General features: G+C 40.9%; 1 protein-coding gene across 1 annotated transcript in view; it reads left to right on the forward strand.

The window, feature by feature from the left end:
- The window catches only part of CPA6 (carboxypeptidase A6), a 293,134-nt gene that overhangs the window by 106,370 nt on the left and 164,263 nt on the right, over positions 1-22,501 (forward strand). Inside the window, exon 2 of the mRNA XM_040994660.1 lies at positions 18,703-18,778. Coding sequence (XP_040850594.1) covers positions 18,703-18,778 — 76 coding nt within the window. The remainder of the gene's footprint in view (positions 1-18,702; positions 18,779-22,501) is intronic.

Consider the following 22,501-nt stretch of genomic DNA (forward strand, 5'->3'; position numbering starts at 1 on the left):
GCTACACAGAATGGCACCCACCAGCACCAGTGTAGACTACATAGTTGGATTGGTTGGGTTGAACTAGGCTTCAATCCCCATTGACATGTATGAGAGCTGAATCAGATATGGGACAGACTGGACCAGTCTGCTGTACCATACTGGCAAGCATGGGAACCAGAGCAGGGGGTGCGTCTGTGGGGGTTTTAGGGATCACTCTGACTAGGCTGCAGCTCCCACTGGTATGCATGTGGATCTAGTGTGTGGTGGGCAGGATCAGCTGGACTGCAACACCCACTGGTCTGTGTAGAAGACAGGGATGGAGACAGAACTGACACTGCAATTGCAACTACCAGTATGTGTATAGGCTGATTTGGGTGACAGACTGTGCCAAACCCTGTATTGGAAAGAAAAAAACAAGAATCAGATCTAGGATCACCTTAGGTGAAGTTTCTTTGAGGATCCCCAAACTGAATGCTGGACTCAGAACTCCAACCATGAAGAGAATAGCAGGTTCCAAGGTCTGACCATGGAGTGCATGTGTCAGAGCTGTGTCTCCTCAGTGGCTTAGACTGAGCAATGGACAACATATCCAAGTGCACATTGAGGATATAGCAGTACATTGGAGCACATTGAGGATATAACAGGACACCTGGCACCCTAACAGAGGACAGAGGACAGAACAAATGGATTAACTGCCCCAGCCAAGGATTGGCAGTGAATACCTGGGCAAACAAAGACTCTAAAGTGGATTGTGTCAACCAGTGGATTCAGAACTGTTGCGCTAACAAAACCTCTTGAGCAGAACCCTCAGAGCATGCCCCATATCAGGGACCCTGGGGTAGTCTTGGTGGCTGTCTACTGTCCCAGGGTACGGAGGCATTTGGAAGAATGAGTATGACTTCTCCTCTTGTCTCCCCCTTTACCCACATACAGGAAGGAAAAAAAAGAATGTGGAAGTAATGGTCTCACCCACCTTACGTTAGCCCTTGACCATTATCACCCTAATAAACTATGTAAAAATCATCAAAAAAATAATATTAAAAATAGGCAAAAAAAAAAACCACTCAAAAAAAAAAAAAGAGAAGGAGAGACAGAAATATCTTCTACCACTGGTTCTCACTCCAAATGGGCACAGCCTGGGCTGGGCCAGGCAAGTCCAGAAGCCATGATATCCAGCCTGTTTGCCACATGGCTGGCAGGGACCCAAACACGTGGGACATCTCCTGCTGCTTTCTCAAACATGTTAGCAGGGAGCAGGATTGAAGTGGAGTGGTCAGGACTCAAACTGACTCCCTTATTAGATGCTGGCATTGCAAATGGTATCACAATACCAGCCCTTATAATCACTATTCTAAATTAAGATTGAGTTTTTTTAAATACTTCTAGGTATAAAGAAAAAAGGCAGTTTTATCTTTCTTTATCACATTTTATGCATTCATTTATTAATGGACACCTAATTGTGTCCATATTGTGGCCATTGTGAATAGTGCTGTATCAGTAGGAAAATGCAGATATACTTTTCCTAAGCTAAGTAGATTTCCTTTAACTATATATAGAAAAGTAGAACAGCATATCTATAGTATATCTATCATGAAAGAGATTTATTTTTAACTTTCTTGGAGACCCCTACACTGTTATCCATAATAGCCATGCTAATTTACAATCCCATCAATATTGTTTAACAATTACCTTTTCTATATCTTCATCAGCATTTATTTTTGTTTTTGTCTTTTTAAAAAAAATTTATTTATTTGTTATTGCAAAGTCAGATATACAGAAAGGAGAAAAGACAGAAAGGAAGATCTTCCATCCGATGATTCACTCCCCAAGTGACTGCAATGGCCAGTGCTGCACCAATCTGAGCCAGGAGACAGGAGCTTCCTCCAGGTCTCCCACATGGGTGCAGAGTCCCAAGGCTTTGGGCCGTCCTCAACTGCTTTGCTAGGCCATAAGCAGGGAGCTGGATGGGAAGTGAGGCTGCCGGTGTTAGAATCAGCACCCATATGGGATCCCGACACATTCAAGGCAAGGACTTTAGCCACTGGGCCACACTGCCAGGCCCTGTTTTTGTATTTTTGATAACAGTCCTTCTCACTACAGTGAGATTGTACCTGATTTTGGTTTTGATGTACATTTTCCTTAAGTCTGTGAAACTGATAATTTCCTTATATATTTATTGACCATTTGTGTTTATGCTTTTTTAAAAAGAATTATTTATTTTGCTTGAAAAAATTGCAGAGAGAGAGAGAGAGAGATCTTGCTTCCACTGCTTCACTCCACAAATGGCTGCTACAGCCAGAGATGGGCCATTCTGAGGCTGGGAGCCGGGAGATTCATCCAAGTCATTCACATGGGTGGTGTCTTTGGCCATGCTCTGCTGCTTCCGAAGCCTTTAGCAGGGAGCTAGATCGGAAGTGGAGCAGCTTGGATGTGAACTGGTGCCTGTATGGGATGCTGGTGCCACAGGTATGGATTAGCCTTCTACACCACTGTGCCATCCCGTATTTGTTTTTTCTTTTGTGAATATCTATTCGTATTTTTTTTTCCTAGTTGAGGTTTTGTTGTTCAGGTTTGCTGTTGTTTCTTGTATATTCTGTGTAGTAAAACTTTTCAGGTGAATAGTTTGAAAATATTTCCCCTCTTCTGACTCAGGTGATCTGTTGATTCCTTTACTGTTTAGAAACTTCTTAGTTGGATGCTGTAACATTTGTCTGCTTTTATCTTGTGCTTTTGCAGCCTTATGAAATAAAAATCTTTGCATCTACCAGTATCTTGGAATGTTTATCCTGTGTTAGTGGTTTCGTAGCCTCAGGTATTGTATTTAGGTCTCTGAAACATTTTTAATTGATTTTTGCACAGGTGAGAGGTGGAGGAAGGGTCATAGTTCAATCTTAGATATCCAGTTTTTTCAAAACCCAATTATTAAAGAGACTGTTCTTTCTTTCTCCAGCATATTTTTGATTCATTTGTCTGTTGAGGTATGGATTAATTTCTGGATTTTCTTATGATTTTTTAATCTATTTTTATGCCAGCACAATATTGTCCTGGTTACAATAGTTCTGTAGTATGTTTCTAAATTAGGGTTGTGATGCCTCCAGCTTTGCTGCTTTCATTGAAACTCTCTTTGGCTATTCGGGATCCATGTTGCTTTCGTATCTGTATGTGCAACTCCATCAAGCAGGTGATTGAAAACTGATCTGGAGATTCTCTCCAGTTTTGCCTGTCTCCAAAGTCTTTACTTCCCCTTATTTGTAAGGGGTATCTGCTAGGTATAGTGCTCTTCAACAGCAGATTTTTTTTTCTTTTGGAACTTGAAATATATCATTGTATTTCCTCCTAACCCATAACATTTCTTCTGAAAAAAAAAACTGTTCATCAACTAAATTTTATAATTTCCAACTAGCCATGTATTTTTGTGATTTTGACTACAGCGTGTCGTAGTGAAGTTCTTTTCTGACCTTGTCTATTTGCAGTCCTGTGGGCCTAATGTATCTGCATATTCATAGCTTTCTCCAGTCTGGGAAAGTTTTCAGCTATTATTTCACTGAGTATACTTTCAAAGCCTTTATTCTTGTCTTCTTCCATGTTCTCCACAATCCTGCATTCAACTGTTTCATGGTGTCTCAAAGGTTCCTAAGGCTTTGTTTCTTCTTTCTCCTTCCCTGTCTCTCCTCCTCCTTCTCTTTCCCCTTTTGTCTTATCTTTCTTGGAAATATCAGCGTACATTCTTTTATCTCATCTATTGTAGTTTTCAGCTGTAGTTGGCATTTTACTTGTAAGCTATTTGATTCCTTTTCAAGATCTGTATCTGTTTTTTTCACATCATACATTATGTTCCTGTTTTCACTCAACTTTCTGGAGTTTCCTGAACATCCTCCTAACCATTCTTTTGAATTCTTTATCAGACATTTCAGCAATCATTTTTAGGCGGAGTCTATTACTAATATATCCTTTGGAGACATCTTATGCTGCCTTCCCTTTTTCATACTTTCTGTCTTTAGATAGAAATTCGTCCATTTGTCCACGTGGTGGGTTGCTTCCTTTGAATCTAACAAGTGACTTTTAGAATGAAAGTTACTTTTTTTCCTGAAGATGTGTTTTCAAGTGTTGGAGTGATAGGCTGTTTTGTCTTATATTCGAACTGTGTATTATAATATGTCTCCTGTGTCTTATGTAATCGACAGTCTGTGTGCTACTTCCATTATTCCTAGCGGAGGTATGTTGGTCTTGGTTCAGCAGCATGCAGGGTGGGGTCTTGGGAGACTAATGCAGACTTTGACCCGAAGCTGTTGCAGCCAACAATTGATGATGTTGACTGGAATATAAGTGTAGGTAAATGGGGTCCTGGGTGTCTGCTTGGAACCACTGAAGGTTCATTCAGAGGCACTGACCTGAGGACAAGGACCATTGATATCTGCCCAGCAATGGTCTTACCAATATCTAAACATGGTTCTGTGCTCATTTTGTTGACCCAATCCCCAGGGGCTACAGTCTTGCTTCTGGTGTCTAGCCAAAATTCGTGAAAAGGGTGGTGAAAGGAGTGCCTTGGCCATGCAGGCTGACACCAAACTTGTTTGCATCTGTGTGAGCCAGAAGATGATACAGTCCAAAATCCTCATCCATACCACAGGGATGTAGGTCTATACCTATGGCAGAGCAAGGCTAATGACTAATTTGTAAGTACTGTCCTGGGAATAGAAGCCTCTTGTCTGCATCTCCTGCTGCATTTTACTGCAATTGAACTGGCACTGAACTACAAGGCAAAATGCTAAGCTCATCTTCCTGTCCTACCCACCCTGCCCTACCTCTGCCTGTGGTTAGATCCTTGCTTTCTCTGTGCTTCAGGTTGTAGGACAAGTAGTGGAGGCAGTGCATTGGTTCCCCAAGACTGACACTAAGTTTGATTACACCTGAGCCTCAGATTCGCTGTCCCCTGTGCAGTCAGTCCTAGGGATGATCAGCAGGCCTGGACCTAGATTTCTTTATTTCTTTTTACTAAGTTTGGGTTATACTGATGTTTCTGATGTGCCTTCTTTTTTATATGCTTTGTAATTTTGAGTCATGAGGTCCTATTTATATGAAAAGATTATTTGTGAAAAATTTTGGATACCAATTAGAGGATTCCTAAAGAAATTACTTGCATTTGTTCTAGGAAGCACAGGCAATGCATATCATGGGGCAAGGTCTCCAGGAAAGAGATTCTGAAAGGAGGTTGTCATGGAGGGAGTGTTCTCATACAAAGCATCTGTAAGAGGAGTAATAAGACTTGAGCAGAGAGAGCCTTGAGCTTCAGTGCAATTTGAACAGATTTTATAAAGGGAAATTTAAAACAGGATTGGCCCTTCAGCAACTGCTTGAATGAACACAAAGTGGGTCAGGCCATTGTATGTTCACATGTGGGCTCCCCTTGGGAAGCAACCTTCAGCTTGGTTAAAGCACTCCCATCAGCTGAAGGAAACTGCTTCTGATAGACTCAGTTGTGTGCCATCAGCAGCCCTCGCTTTACGGTTAGGAGAATGAACACCTTGCTGCCTCAAGATGTAAGCAGCTGACTGCAATATGGCAAAACAGGAAGCTCTTCTCTCATGGGTTTGGAGACCACATAGGTATTTTTAATGTCATTCCTAACCCTATTAGAGGACTCTCCGTAGCTCTCAGTGGTGACTTTATTTTCTCTATCTAAAGCCAAAGCCATAACAGACAAGGCTCTCTACAATCTTTCATAAGTATTTTTTAGTCATCCTTTTATTAAGGTTGCAACCTTTATGACTCCTTATGCGAGTATCTAGGTTGAATTCCTACTTTGCTCAGAGCTGCTCTTAGAAACTATCAAGTTGTTCCCTGATCAGCGTAACCTCTGGTGTCAATGTAGGAATAAATTATCATTTGGGACTTCTTAGGAATTTCCTTATTCTATTTCCATTCTACCAATGCATATAAAATATACTAATCCTCTAAATTTTACTGGAATGGGTTTGTTTATTATTTTTTTGTTGGAAAGTCATGTTTACAGTGAGAAGTAGAATCAAAGAGAATGATCTTCCTTCCATCTGCTGGTTCACTCCCCAAGTGGCTACAATGGCCAGAGCTAGGCAGATCCAAAGCCAGGAGCCAAGTGCTTCTTCTGGGTTTCCACATGGATGCAGGGTCCCAAGGCTTTGGGCCATCCTCTACTGCTTTTCCAGGCCACAAGCAAGGAGCTGAATGGAAAATGGAGCAACCAGGACATGAACCAGCACCCAGATGGCATCCCAGCACATTCAGGATGAGGTTTAAGGCTATTGTGCTAGTGGCATTTATCTCAGTCTCAGAGCCATTCTTAAGAGGCTTCTGCTGATGGGCATTTCGGTTGCTTCCATGTTTTCGCAATTACTGATTGTGCTGCAATGAACATAGGGGTGCATGTTGGTTTGTCGTAAAACAGGTGTTTTGGATATATTCCTAGGAGTGCTATTGCTGGGTCATATGGTATGCAGATTTTGAGTTGTTTGAGTGTTCTCCAGACTGATTTCCATAAAGGCTGTACCAATTTGCAGCTCCACCAGCAGTGGAGTAGGGTTCCCTTTTCCCCGCATCCTCGCCAGCAAGCGTCGTTGGTGTTCTTGTTTATGTGGGCCAATCTTACTGGTGTTAGGTGGTACCTCATCGATGTTTTAATTTGGATTTCCCTTATTGCTAGGGAGCTGGAACATTTTTTCATATGTTTGTTTGCCATTTGGACTTGTTCCTTTGTGAAATGTTTGCCCATTTCCCGTGCCCATTTCTTGAGTGGCTTGTTTGTTTTGGTTTTTTGGTTGTTTTGAAGTTCTTTGTATATCCTGGAAATTAGCCCCCTATCGCCTATATCGTGTGCAAAGATCTTCTCCCACTCTGTGGGTTGCTTTTTTACTTTGTTGATTGTTTCCCTTGCTGTACAGAAGCTTCTTAGTTTGATGAGGTCCCATTTGTTTATTCTGTTCTCAACTGCTATTGCTTTTGGTGTCCTTCTTAGAAAGTCGGTACCTACTCCTAGGTCTTGCAGGGTATTTCCTACATTTTCTTGCAAGAGTTTGAAGGTTTCTGGATGTAGGTTTAGGTCTTTTATCCATGTAGATTGGATCTTAGTGTATGGTGATAGATGTGGGTCTATCTTTTTGTTTCTACAGGCTATCAGCCAGTTGTCCCAACAACATTTACTAAAGAGTCCTTCCCACTTGCTTAAGCTGTCATTGGTCTTTTTGTCAAAGATTAATTGGCTGTATCTGTGTGGATTCCCTTTTGGTGCTTCTATTCTATTCCATTGATCTTCCTTTCTGTCTTTGTGCCAGTACCAGGCTGTTTTGATAACCACTGCTCTATAGTATGTCCAGAGGTCCGGGATTGTGATTCCCCCTGCTAATTTCTTATTTTTCAGGATGGTTCTAGCTATTCGTGGTTTTTTGTGTTTCCAGATGAACTTTTGAATCATTGTATCCAGTTCCGTGAAGAATGTTTTGGGCAATTTGATTGGAATTGCGTTGAAAATGTATATTGCTTGTGGTAGTATAGACATTTTAATGATATTGATTTTGCCTATCCAGGAGCACGGGATGTTATTCCATCTTTTGAGGTTTTGTTCAATTTCCTTTTTAAATAGTTTGTAGTTTTCTTCGAATAGGTCTCCTACACTTTTGGTTAGATTTATTCCCAAATACTTCATACTTCTCTCTGCTATTTTGAATGGTATCCTGTTGGTTAGATCTTCTTCCATCTTGGTGTTATTTGCGTACACTATGGCTGTTGATTTTCGTTCGTTAATTTTGTACCCCGCCACTCTGCCAAACTCTCGTATAAGTTCTAGCAGTTTCTGTATTGAGTCTCCTGGTTTTTCTATGTATAGGATTATGTCATCTGCATATAGTGAAAGCTTGACTTCTTCGTTTCCTATACGTATGCCTTTGATTTCTTTTTCTTGTCTTATGGCCTCTGCAAGTACCTCTAGGACTATGTTGAATAGCAGTGGTGATAGTGGGCACCCTTGTCTTGTTCCAGATCTCAGTGGGAAGGGTTCTAGCTTTTCTCCATTCAGTATGATACTGGCGTTGGGTTTTTCATAAATTGCTTTAATTATGTTGTGGATTTTCCCATCTATGCCTACTTTGGCTAGAGTTTTTAGCATGAAGAGGTGTTGGATTTTGTCGAAAGCTTTTTCTGCATCTATTGAAACTATTATGTGGTTCTTGTTTTGCAGTTTTTGGATATGGTTTATAACATTTATGGATTTCCGAATGTTGAACCATCCCTGCATTCCAGGGATGAATCCTACTTGATCCGGATGAATGATCTGTCTGATGATTTTTTGAATTCTATTGGCTAGGATTTTGTTGAGAATTTTAGCATCAATGTTCATCAGAGAAATAGGTCTGTAGTTTTCCTTCTCTGATGGTTCTCTATCCGGTTTTGGGATTAAGGTGATGTTGGCTTCATAGAATGAGTTTGGGAGGGTTGCTTCCTCCTCTATTGTTTTGAAGAGCTTGTAGAGGATTGGGGTTAGTTCTGTTCGGAATGTTTTGTAGAATTCTGTAGTGAAGCCGTCTGGGCCTGGGCTTTTTTTCGTTGGGAGATCCTTGATGACTGTTTCAATCTCTACCTCGGTTATGGGTTTATTTAATTCTGCAGTTGCCTCCGGACTGAGTTTTGGTAAATGGTGGGAGTCCAAGAACTTTTCTATTTCTTGGTGGTCCTCAAATTTGTGGGAGTACAGTTCTTTGTAGTAATTTCTAATTATTTTCTTAATGATTGCAGTGTCTGTTGTTATGTTGCCTTTTTCATCTTTAATGCTGTTGATTCTCACTTTCTCTTGTTTTTTTTTTTGGTCAATCGGGCCAGTGGAGTGTCTATTTTGTTTATTTTCTCAAAAAACCAACTTTTTGATTTGTTGATTTTATGTATAGTTTTTTTGATTTCTATTTGGTTTATCTCCTCCCTTGTTTTGATGATTTCTTGTTTCCTATTGTGCGTGGGACTCTTCTGCTGCTGTTTTTCCAGATCCTGGAGGTGTGTGGTTAGTTCCTGTATTTGGCGTCTTTCTTGGGCCTTGACATGCGCTCCGATTGCGATGAATCTACCTCGTAGCACTGCTTTGGCGGTGTCCCACAAGTTTTGGAATGTAGTATCAGAGTTTTCATTGGTTTCCATGAATTTTTTGATCTCATCTTTAATTTCTTCTCTGACCCATTGTTCGTTTAATAGCATATTGTTCAATTTCCAAGAGTGCCTATACTTCCTGGGGAGTTTTGAGTTGTTGATTTCCAGTTTCATCCCATGGTGGTCTGAGAGGGTACATGGTATGATACTAATGTTTTGGAAGTTGTTTAGATTCGCTTTATGTCCTATCATGTGGTCGATTCTGGAGAAGGTGCCATGCACCGCTGAGAAGAATGTATAGTCTGTGGCCTTAGGATAAAAAGTTCTATATATGTCTACTAAGTCCAGTTGTTCTATTGTTTGTGTGAGCTCTGTTGTTTCTTTGTTGAGTTTTTGTTTCGTAGACCGGTCCATTGTTGTTAGAGGTGTGTTGAGATCGCCTACAAGAATTGTGCGGGTGTCTATGTCTTCCCTTAAGTCTGTAAGTAATTGCTTTACGTAACTAGGTGCATTAAGATTCGGTGCATAAACATTAATGATGGTGATTGCTTCTTGATGGATCATTCCTTTCACCAGTATAAAATGGCCTTCCCTGTCTCTTTTGATGTTAGTTAGAATGAAATCTATTTCGTCTGAAATTAGGATAGCTACCCCAGCTTTTTTTTCTCGTCTATTGGCGTGAAATATCTTTTTCCATCCCTTCACTTTCAGTTTCTTTGCATCCTTTCTGGTTAGATGCGTTTCTTGTAGGCAACAGATGGTTGGGTCTTGTTTGATGATCCATTCTATTAATCTCTGTCTTTTGATTGGTGAATTTAGACCATTTGTGTTGAGAGTTAAAATTGAGAGGTTGCAATTTTGCCCTGCCATGTGATTGTGTTGTGTGTGTGTTGTTGCCTATGTGATTGTCTTGTTTGTGTGGCCTTTAGTTTGGAGACCTTCTTATTTGCCAACTTTGTTTGTGATTTGCCTCCTTTTTGTCCGGGACTAGCGCATTTCTAAGGAGACTTTGCAGAGCTGGTTTTGTGTAGACATATTCTTCTAGTTTTTCTTTGCTATTGAAGTATCTGATTTCGTTCTCATATACAAATGAGATCTTTGCTGGGTAGATTATTTTTGGTTGACAGTTGTTTTGTTTCAGGACTTGGAAGATCTTTGTCCATTCTCTCCTTGCTTGTAGGGTCTCTTCGGAGAAGTCAGCAGTGATTCTGATGGGTTTTCCCCTGTATGTGATCTTTTCTCTACTTCGTACTTGTCTCAGGATTCCTTCTTTGTCTTCATTGGAGTAGAACTTGAGCACCGTGTGTCTGGGTGAAGATCTCTTTGGATCATGTCTGTTGGGAGTTCTCTGTCCGTCCTGTATGCGGGGTGGATTTGTGTTCCAAGTGTTTTGGAAGTTTTCCTGTATAATTTCATCAAGCACTGCTTGCATCCCAGATTCTCTTTCTACTCCCTCGGGGAGGCCGATGATCCGAATATTCAGTTTTCTAAGGTAATCTTTCATCTCTTGCATCATTTTATTAGTTTTGCTGAGGTTTGTCTCCAGCTGTTTAATTCGCTGGCACCTTCATTTTGTGTGTCTTCTGTTTCAGAGATCCTTTCCTCTGCCGCATTTATTCTGTTGATGAGGCTTTCAATTTTATTCTCTTGGGCATCCAGTTTGGTTTTGATTTGTTGTATTTCGGTGATTATGCGGTTCTGGAGGTCTTCCAGCTTTGTGTCCACGTCTCTGAGAGATTTTAGCATTATTTTCATCAATTCCTTTGTTGGTAACACTTCCATGTCTTCATCTCGCGTCTCCGATATTGATAATGGCTTTTGGCCCTTGTTTGGTGGGGTGCTGGCTCTTTCATCTGGAGCACAACTCTTTCTGGTGGTTTTTCCCATTGCGTTGGTGTGTTCTGGTGAGGCAAATGGACCCGTGTGTTGAGGGGCTGTCAGGTGCTTTCCTGTAGAGATTGGAGCCTGCAGGCGTGGTGTTGCCGGGCGTGGTAATTTTCAAGGCACCGTTGGTGCGTTCTCAGGGCCCGGGGCTGTAGAGCACCACCTTGGGGGCCCAGTGGATTCCAGGCACACTCTGGGCACCTCTTCTACAGGTGTGACACCCCAGGGCGTGGAGGGATGGAGGCGCTCTCTGGGTGTGCCCCCTGTGCGGGAATCCACAGGGCTTAGAAGGTTTTATGTGCTTTCTCCCTGCGTTCTCCGTGTCAGGGACTGCAGGGTTTTTCAGGGCCCACCTGTTGCGTCTCCCACACACGGGACTGTGGGTGAGGCACTTTCCAGGCGTGGCTCTTGTGCAGTGAATCCACCACTCGTGGTGTGTGGGTGTTCAGAGCCCCTGCTCCCGTGTGGCTCCCCCACACAGGCCCTTAGCGGAGGAGTGACCCAGGCGCCCTGTTATAATGACTTCACGGCAGGTTCTCACCGTGTCAGTGTGATGCAGGAGTTTTCAGAGCTCTCCTGGTGGGTCGCCCACGCTCAGAACTGCGGGGTGGGAGGCTAGGAGTGAGCAGTTCACCCTATGGGAGTGGTACCTGCGTGCCAGGGACACACAGCGCTACACTTCCCAAAACTGGGAGCTCTCCTGACACCTGACACCTGACACTTGTGCTGCGGAGGCGGCTGCTGCAGGCAGCGATCAGAATCCTCCACCAGGCAGGATGTGGGGGACTCCAGATCCTCGCCAGCAGCCTCTGCGCACCGAGACGCACTGGCCCCCCTCAGCGCTGGAACATCCGAGGCGCCTTCCCTCACCACCAACACCACTGCGGTACACTTTAGTATTATATAATGACTTCATTCAATTTATAGCAAGTCCTTGAGACATACTAAAGATAATCTCTTACCGTAAGAAATTAATTTCATGGCAGGATTACATTGTATTTCTTTCTCTCTGACTTGTGCTAGTGGAGGAAGAGGAAATTCCTGAAGATTACAAAAGGAGTCAATTTGAAAGTATTTAGAAGACGTTTTCGCTTTCAAAAAGTCAAGTCCAGTTCAGTTCAGCAAATCTACATTGATCATCCATGATGTAGGAGATACCATGGCAGGTTTTCTGACTCGAGAGCATTTCTGTGACAAAGGAAAGGGCCTCGCTCCAGCTTTTGAAGCCTGTGCTTTTTTTTTTTCTTTCCTCTGTTGTTAAAAAACTGCAACAACAGAATAAGAATAAAGTCATCACTTGTGCCTAACTTGAATCCACGAGTGAAGTCTAATTCTTCATGTCCTAAGCAAACTGCCACAGGGAGATTCTTCATGTTCTGAGCACTTCATGTTACAACTATAAACCAAAATCCAAGAAAGGAGGATCCATTAGCTCTCCAGAGTATGCTCCACCAAGCTGTCTCTTATTTATTGCTTTCTAATGAAATTCTTCATGTGCATCAAAACACAATCATTCAACAAAGGAAATGCAGTTCAGAGACCCAAGTGCTTTATAACATCAAATCTACATGCGCACATTTCTTTTGCTAGATGGAATTACGTAATGGAATTTTTTGTGTGTATGCTATGGAATGAGTTTTTTTTTTTTTTTTAAGTTGATGAGCAACCTAGTATGAATTCTTTCTCAGATTCAGGCTTTCAGACAGTTCAGCAAATATTATGAAGTGTGCATTTTTTCCCTAGAATATAAGTCTGAGCTGTTGTGCACACTAAAGCTCCTGTCTGAAAGCATACAAAGGTTTTTAGCCTGCCATTAAATTAAAGGAGTGTGATTATCTACTTAGAATGGCACCTATGAAATACATGAACTATGTTCTCTTTATATTAAAAAATGTTTTTTTTTAAAAAATCCCAGCTTTTCTTCAAAAAGAAATTAAAGGTGTTTTTAAGACAGGGACTTCAGGAGGCAATGAAGATTATCGACATATAAGTGCCTCCATGAGTTAATTATTCTCTTGATTTTACTCATTCTAATCCTGTAAAAATAGCCAAGCTCAGGAACACTTCTATCATTGTACAAGATGCTGTGGGTTACCAGTAAGAGGAAATCTGACTCCAATTGACCTATATAAAAAAGGAAATTTATTGTATTATGTAGAAGGAATCCCAGCAGTGGGACCATTGATGTTGCCCACCCAGGCTTTTGTGTCTCCCCTCAACAACCCCAGTAAACCTGAGTGAATCTGCTGACCCTTGGTTTATTCCTCCCATAATTACAGTTAGCCAGTGGTAAGCAAGATTATTTAATTTCTAGTTTACATTCAATGAAAAAGCAAATCCCTACTCTTTCTACCCCACCTCTGCTGTGGAATGTTGATTATTCCTTTGAACCTAACTATGTTAATTTAAAACACATGCCCAGTCCTGGACAAAGGTTGCCAGTGAATATCCAAGTTGTGTGTCTCAGTCTGTTTCCTCTTGGTGTAACAGAATATCTGAGACTGGGTCATGAATGAAGACAGGATTCTGGAGGCTGAGAAGTTCGAGGTTGGGTGCCAACATTTATTGACCTCCAATGAGTTCCCTCTCACTGTCCCACAAACTGTGGGAAAGCAGAGGGGAGAGTAGGTGCATGCGCATGAGAGAATGAGGACAGGATTTACCCAGTAGTTAACACATGCCCCTGAGGAAAGCATTAATCTCATTATGGGGAGCAGACTTCTTCTCCCAAACTCATCACCTCACTTTTCAGGACACTTACATTGAGGAACTAAGCCTCAACATAAATTTAGATGAGAACAGATTATGTTTTAAATTGCATCTTGTCCATAATTCAATTTTAACTAAGAATGGGGTGAATATCTCACCAAAAATATAGGTTCTGGTATAGTTTGGGGGGGGGGATAGATTTGGAGGAGAAGCTCAAATCATCAACTATAGCTTTTTATTTTTAATATTTATTTTCTTTGGAAAGGTAGGTAAGATTTACAGAGAAGGAGAAGCAGAAACCTTGCTTCTACTGGTTCATTCCACAAATGGCCTTATGAGCCAGAGCAGAGCCAATCTGAAGCCAGGATCCAGGAGCTTCTTCTGGGTCTCCCACACAGCTACAGGACCGTTCTCTCAAGGCTTTGGGCCATCCTCTACTGCTTTCCCAGGCCACATGAAGGGAGCTGGATGATAAGTGGAGAAGCCAGGACACAAAAGGCACTCATATGGGATTTTGGCACTTGCAAGGTGCGGGATTTAACTACTTAGCTGTCATGCCAGGACCCAACCACTAGTTTTGCATTTTTTTGTGTGTTTTGATTTTTTGGTTTCTGTTTTGTTGTTGTTGTTACTGAAAGGCAGAGAGACAGATAGGGAGACAGACACAAAGGGAAATTTTGCAGCTGTGGACTGCCTCCCCAAATCCTACAACAGCCTGGGATTGAGAATTCAATCTCGTTCTCCTGTGTGGGTCACAGGAGTGCTACTACTAGACCCACCTCCTGCTGCCCACAAGGGTTGGCACACATTAGTTGGAAGCTAGAAGCAGGAGAGCATCTGGGACTTGAACCCATGGACTCTGCTCTGTAGAGCATGTGTGATTTACAGCAACAAAGAAAACATCTCGACATAACTTCCCATTTTATTTTCTTTGTTGTGTTCTATTTGCCCAATCACTGCTGTAGAAATTCCAAGACCCACTAACAACTGTGTTTCCCAGTTACCAAAACGTTGCCTAAGAAGGAAGTAAATAGTCACAATTGTGAAAACTTGACAATTTTATTTGACTCAAAAATTTATGAAAAGTTCAAGAAACAAAACACCAACGGCAACAAAAACAGGGGATGGAGGTGTCCACAATATGGTTGCTGGTGTTCTTAGTAAAACACACTTGGAAAAGCATCAACTTCTAACATTTCAGTTATTTTTTTAAAGACTCTCACAGACTTTATTTTTATTTGAAAGGTAGAGTTACATGAAGAGAGAGATCTCTCATACACTGATTGACTACCCAAATGGCCACAACAGCGGAGACTGGGCTGGGAAAAACACAAGAGCCTGGAGCTTTTTCTGGTCTCCCAGCTGAGTTCAGGGGCCCAAGCTCTTGGGCCATTCTCTGATGATTTCCCATGCCGTAAACAGGGAGCTGATTGGAAGTAAAACAGCCAGAATTTGAATCAGTGTCCATATGGAACATCAGTTTAGTCATTGGCTAAACCCACTATGCCACAACACAGGCCCCAGAAGAGTACTGGAGATTATCTGTACTGGTTTGTATTCTGTCTGCTCTGCTTCCCATCCAGTTCCCTGCTTGTGGCCCAGAAAGCAGTGGAAAATGGCCCAAGGCCTTGGAACCCTGCACCTACATGAAAGACCTGGAAGACGTTCCTAGCTCCTGGCTTCAGATCAGCTCAGCTTTTCTCATTGTGACCACTTGAGTAGTGAACCAGCTGCTGAAAGATGTTTCTCTCTGTATCTCCTTCTCTCTGTGTATCTTCCTTTCAATATAAAATTAAAAGGGTTTTTAGAGCCTATCTTTATATGTAGTCTCTAGATTAGAAATAGCTGACATACAAACACACAAGCATACAAACAGGTACTTGGCTAACAGTTTCAACTTCAACTTGCATTTAGCACTTTGATTTTTTCATCTTAATTATGAAGGATAGTCAAGGAGTCTTAAACTGTTATTACCATCTAGCAGGCCCTGATGAGTTATAAAGAAAGCCTCTGACATTCTTTGACATTGTGTGCAGTTATTTTCCTCTTCCAAATTCCAGTAGATAATTCGGTACCCGAAACCTCCCTGCTCCTACGGCTCTATTGTTCATCATTCCAAGCAAATAGTAGCTGTCAGATTTAGAGACTAAGCTTTTGGTTTGTTGAAACAAATGGAGCATTTGGGGACCGTGAGATGTGCTGGACCAACTGAAGTGCTCTTGTTCGGCTTTGGCTATGGCTTATTCCATCAATGTAATTTATTGGTTTACACAAAAAAGTATGACGTGCCATAGACTTTCGAAATAGCTTTCCTTATCCTCTGATCTTTGATAAGCAATCAAATAACAATAAATCCATTCCTATGTCACATCTGAAAATTTCTAAAAGCTGGGATGAAGTGAACTTTTTGTGTGATATAAATGACAATTCTGGGTTTGATCAATCATTTTCAGTGCTAAATAATCCCAGGGGTGTTTCTTTACATCCTGCACACACAGAAGAGTAACCTATTGCCAAGGTAAATTATCCATCTTTTAAGTTCTTTTCACTACTGTGAAACAGCTACAGATTGCTTTCTTTGCACTCTTGAGGAGCTGACAGGGCCCCAGATGGAGGTGTTTTTCAGCAAGCTGTCAAGTGATCCATCCATCAAAGCAGCCATATCATCCAGCAGAGTTTTCTTTCTCTGCCAAGAACTATATTGGGTCAGGTGGGAGAGGCCAGAGTATGATGAATATTGGAAAAACAAAGGTCAGAGAAACGTGTACCAGAATGAAAGAATTGTGATTGCATTCAAATTCTGCAGGTGATACTTAAAGTTGTTTTATTGTGACAGGATGAGTTTTCCCCTCTGCATCCTTTGTGTTCTTTTGTTCTTCCTGGAAATATGGAATTCATGACATTAACACTTAAGATGTTGGCTTTTTTTTTGTGATTCAGGGGAAATTAATCTTCAAAGCTCTATTGTAGTAGCAGGGTCTATAACATAGTAAACTCCCATCAACAATCCAATAGCATCTATCTTAATTTACAGACTTAGAGAAGATGTAACAGGGTCACTTGGATTATCAAAGCAACAGTGATTGGAATATCCAGCCTTAGTAAAATCAGAAATTGCCCTGAGAGTCTTGTCTTTTCTTAGCAGCATTCCCTCATCCTGGAAACTCCTCTTCTCCTAAATACTAAAAACTATGGAAAAGCAGACAAGTTCTATCCTATTTCTGGATCACTTCTGAGTCTGGAGTGACCCATTGTGTGACCCATTGTGGATAAACCAGGAAGGGTTTTGTTTTCACTTTTATGTATGAGTTTGTATGAATTGCAATTTTTTTTTTGCAAGGTTGGGTTATTTGGCCTGGTAGTTAAGATACTTGCCTTCTATATGAGAGTGTCTGGATTCAGTTACAGCTTCAGCTCCTAACTCAATCTCCTTTCTAGCGAAGACCTTGGGAGGGAAAAGTGCTGGGTTAAGTATTTGTGTTCCAGACACTCCTGTGAAAAACGGGATTGTGTTCCCAGCTTCCAGCTTCAGACTTGGCCATTGCAGGCATTTGGGAAATAAACTAGCAGATGAGAACTGTCCTTTTCTCCCGCCTTCATATCCCGCATCCCTCTTCCTTTCAAATAAGTAAAATAGATTGATATTTATATCCAAATTTATATTTTAATTATGTTTTCCATGTTTTAATGTACCACTGTGTCTACTATAATATTCTATCTTCAGTCATTGTGAAATGGCAAAAAAAATTTTTAATATTTTTATCAACTGTAGGTAATTTCTTTGATTTTTTTCTTACACTTCCTTTAGAAGACAATTACTCTCAGCAATCTCCCTTATGCTAATCCATTCATAATTACTTAATAAGCATCTGCTTTTTCAAACACATTGAATAGATAGATAGATAGATAGACAGATAGACAGATAGATAGCTAAAGCTGTGCTTCTTGATCTGCTCTTCATTCATAAAACACTTGAAAACTGATGACACCTGTCTGACACACCAAGACAGGAAGTTTCTCCCACAAAAAACTCCATGACTAATGGGGCAGCACCTCAGGTTATCTAAAGTTGTCCTTAAGCCTTTTAAAGGAAGAACATTGAAGAATGTTCAAACAAAACTGATTTTTAAAATATGTGTTTATTTATTTGAAATGCAAAAAGATAGATACAGGGAGGCAGTGGAGAAAGAGAGAGAATGCTGCCATTTGCTGATGTGCTCTCCAACGGAGGCTGGTTCGGGCTGAAGTCAGGAGCCAGGAATACCATGTGTTTCCCATAGAGATGGCAGTGACCCGAGTACTTGAGCATCACCTATGCTTCCTAGGAGCATCAGCAGGGAGCTGGAAAGGAAGCAGAACAGGTTTCAAATATGGAATGCAAGGGCCCTAAATGACAACTTAATCCATGCCACCACAACACTCACTCCCAAATATTATTTTAAGTGCAGTGAATTATTAATGATTGTAAACAGATTTTAAAATATGACATCAATATCTCATTGATTTCTGTTAACCATTAAAAGCATCCATCTTTGGCTGGCACCTGCCAAGTGGACAGTTCTGTCCACCTAAGCAAGTGAAGTTTCTCACAGAAATTGGATTCTCTTTACTGTTCTACGTGTGAGAAGAATTCCATCAAGGTTCTATAGTGGACAGACTTCACATGTCCTATAATTGAAAGTCATATTCTTTTTCAGCATTAATTTTAGGGGAAAAATGAATTTTTAACTTCTGTCATCAGGGATTGTCATTGGAGATTCCTCTTCCCTGTTACTTCTGATATCGTGTTTTTTCTGTATCTTTATCACTAAATATGAGTTCACAACCAAACGAAGCCAGAAATGCCACAGTTTTTGTGCAAGGGGGAAAAAGACCAGTGCAATCTTAGAATATTAAGAACTATGTAACTCACTTACAGGTTAGTGAAAAGGTTTGCTGCCTTCCTTAAACAAAGAGGTAAGAAAAAGGATAATTAATATACCTATTCCTGAAAGAGAATGACCACCTCTCTTTGTCTAACAGTGATAAGGTGATAAGACTCCTTCCCAAGACAGAAGGGCAAGTACATGCACTGAAGAAGATGTACCACACACTTCAGGTAATAGACCATCCACTCATTTATCATGGCATTATTTTTCTTGGGATGTGTTTGCTGGGCTTTGCTGACAATATTGAATAATTGGAGTTAATTAGGCAGAGGAAGTGAAGACTAAGGGCTTGAAAGAGCATTTGGAGGATAGTTTTGAAAAATCATCTGACTCGTAATCTATTCACCGGTTCATTTATTGTCTACCTCCCAACTACAACATAAGGTTCCTGAGAGAAATGAGCTGCATCTACTCATTACTGTATTCCCAGACAGTGTTGGAATATTCCAGAGATTCAGGGAGTATTTGTGTGTTTCTTTAATGAGTGCATGGATTTTGTTGGTGGATTTTTGGAGCTTCACTTTCCCTTTTAAAATCTTCCTGGTGATAACTCAAACACTTTTTCTCTAAGCAGGATTGAGTTACAGAGAAAATAAGAATTAGAAAGTGAAATTGATTAATTCTGCCATGTTTCAGTGAGTCTGATGAAGAGAATTTCATTGGTGAAGGTCTAATTACTCAATCTTTGATCGATTGGATGGAGTTAGAATTTTTGATCTCCCCATCATTTAAAGTAATTTTGTGTTAGCTTTTACTAAAAATCATGATGAGAACTGTGGTAATTGGCTCTAGTCCATGCCTAAGAACAACAGCAGAAAATCTATAAAATATGTAGTGGGTAGATACGGCTTTATTTTAATGAACAACAAAGCTCTCTGGGCATTTTCTAACCATCTCCTAAAGAAACCTCCACATCCATGGCACTGAGCTTAACTCTTCACTGGGCATGTTTGTATGAGCGTCAGCCCCATGGTGTCCTGCCCAGTAATCAGATCTAATCAGATCCAAACACTCCAGTGACTCACCAGGAACTTAAAGTGTCAAAGAAGCAAAGCAAGTGTTGAATAGAAGTTTCCATCTCCACTGACACTGTGTTTAAATGTACTAATGGAAAAAATAAAACATTTGTCATTTTGGAAGCCACTGATTTAGGGGATGGATATCCGAATCAAATATTGAGACAAGACATTTTTATCTGATTTGTGCTAAGCCCTACAATGTGTGAACCTGAATTTGCACAGTTACACAGATAAGGGTAACTCACTAATGTTGGTGACAGTACAATTTTGTAGGTGAGGACTCCAGGGGTTACTTATAAACTCTCAGAAAGCATCAACAATGGAAACCAAGCAGGTGTGGAATGGAGCTACTGGCATTGATGAACACAGATTTATATTGGGTCCTCATTTGTAAGAATTAGAAGGAAAACATTCGTGCATATTTGTCTTCACTTAGTGCTTAAGGTAAGGAATAAATTAGAGGAGGAAATGGTTTGGATGTAAAGGAGCTTAGTGGAGAACTGGAAGAAAGACATGGGAATAATGGGAGAGAGTAACAGACTGAATGGAAGAAAGGAGGTTAGTACTAAAATGTTGAGGTTGCTCCAGCCATTCTGCTCCATAGAGAAATGTATCAAGCCCTTCTTGGTCACTATGATTGAGCCACAGTGCTGTTGTTTTTCTAAACATTTTTCATTTTAACAGTCCTATGCAGTACATAGTATTATTATTGCTATTTTACAGATGAAACTCAGAGCTTAAAAAACTTGCCAAAGTCACAGTGTGGAACATGCATCTAGGATCAGTGGAAGGCCTGCCTCTTGCCTCTTTTCTGTTTATTCTGATCATATTTGCCATGGAGAGGACTAAGCCTGAGTTGGCAGAGCAATGAAGCCTAGACACACAATATGAGTATTCTCATGCTCTCATTTACTGTGATCCCCGAGTCAGGGTTTGCCAAGATCATCCCCAGCTTGGGTGATTTGCAGGAGGCCTCACATGACACAGCACACAGTCCTCCTCAAAGCAATGATTTATTTCAGCAAGAGAATACAAAGTAGAATCATCAGAGGGAAACTGTGCATGAGGTGGAGCCCAGGGGCAACCAGGCACAAGCTTCCAGTGAAGTTTACACATTTAATTCTCCAGCATAAGTATGATAATACATGTGCGATGGTATCTGGCAGGAAAGCTCATTAAGCTCATTAATCAGAAGCCAGGGTTTCATCATTGGCAATCGATGTGGGCCCTCTCTGCCTTGCACATGCCAGCATTCCAGATAATCAGGAAAAAAAGCAGATGTTTGACATGAACCATATCGGTTGTACAAGCCATTTAGGTGCAGTGAGCCACTCTTTCCAATTAAGATGGTATGAACATTCTTCAAATTCCAGATGTTTTCCAATACCAATTTTTGCCAGCAGGTTATTTAGAGAAAGCATTGTCATTCCCCAACTGTTACATCTTTTCTACACTTTTCTTCATTCTTTGCACTAAAGCAGTAGTTTTATTGGACTGGAGATGGATGTATTAAGCCTGGCTAAGTTTCAATCTAAAAGAGAGCCATTACTTTGATACCATTTTCAATTCAAATGACTTCAAGTGATCCATTTGCACCATGGAATGCAGCAAGCATGGGTAGCCAGAGAAAGCATCCTGCAGTTAGGAAATAATGTGACTGTCATCTTCTGTCCTGTGGAGCTTATTGTATAGAATCAGAGCCATCACCAAGAGCATCTTTGAAACCCCTGTGCAGTGCCTCCAGAGGGGGAGAGGAACAGTGTCGGCCAGAAGTCTATTTAGCCGCCTTCTTCCCCTAAAGCATTGTATGGTAGAATTCTAAGAGAGCCCTAGACTTTTGCCTCCTGTTGTACACAGCCAGTGTAATGGCTCCCTGAGCATGAGCACAGCCCTGGAACATGCTGCAAACATCATTCCCTTGATAATGTTTCATGATGCGGTAGAAAGGAAATGCCCAAGAGTGGGCTGGTCCTGAACAAGTGAGCCTGTTAAGCACAAAGAATTTTCTCCAGCATGAAAATGGAAACATAAGTCCTACAACCAAGAGAAACAGGGTTCTGCCATGGCCAAATAAGCTTGAATGAGGCCCCAGTGAGAACGCAGACCAGCACACACCCTAATTTTAGCCCATTGAGACCCCAAAGAAGGGACAAATATTCTTGCACTTCTCACCCACAGATCTGCTGGGTGACAAATGGGTGTTTTTTTAAACTGCTAAAAATCTGTGGTAATTTGAAGCTAAAAACCTACTTTTTGGCCTTTGGCTTTTCATTTCACATATGAATACTTCACGTTAATTTTCCTAATTTCACTGGCTTTACCCAAGCCTTTTTGAAAAAATGAGAAGTGATTGGACTTCATGCTTAGGCTATAAATTCACAATGTCTTATCTGAAACACGAACAAATGCAATATGTCTGCAACATGGAATGGAATCTGAGACTGTACTGTTAAAGCATAGCTAATTAGACATTGAACTGCTGTTACAAAGCTGGTTACTCTCCTAATTAAATTTTATGGTTTTGCTGAAGAATTGAAACAAGAAAGTTAAACAGAAAAACCATACCCCCAGAGAACTGGATGGAGAAAGCACCATCCAATTAAATTGTTAATTAAGAGCATAACCATGATTTAAATAAAGTTATGATGAAAGGGGAACAGTTTGAAGGTGAGTAAAATTAGAATCTGAACACTGTGTTCTGCCTACATTTCTTCATATATCCCTTGTCCTCTGAAGGAAGAGCAATGGCTTCGTAAGAACAAAATGTCTTTCAGACAGCTGACACATATTTGTTGAGAGAAAAATTAAATGACTTTGCTGTTTCCGGTTTTCCCATCAGAGAGCTGTAGAGCATGAAACTATCCTGTTAGTCGA

This window comes from Ochotona curzoniae, unplaced genomic scaffold, assembly GCF_017591425.1.
Source record: "Ochotona curzoniae isolate NIBS_2020 unplaced genomic scaffold, NIBS_Ocur_1.0 contig_1071, whole genome shotgun sequence".
Lineage (NCBI taxonomy): Eukaryota > Metazoa > Chordata > Mammalia > Lagomorpha > Ochotonidae > Ochotona > Ochotona curzoniae.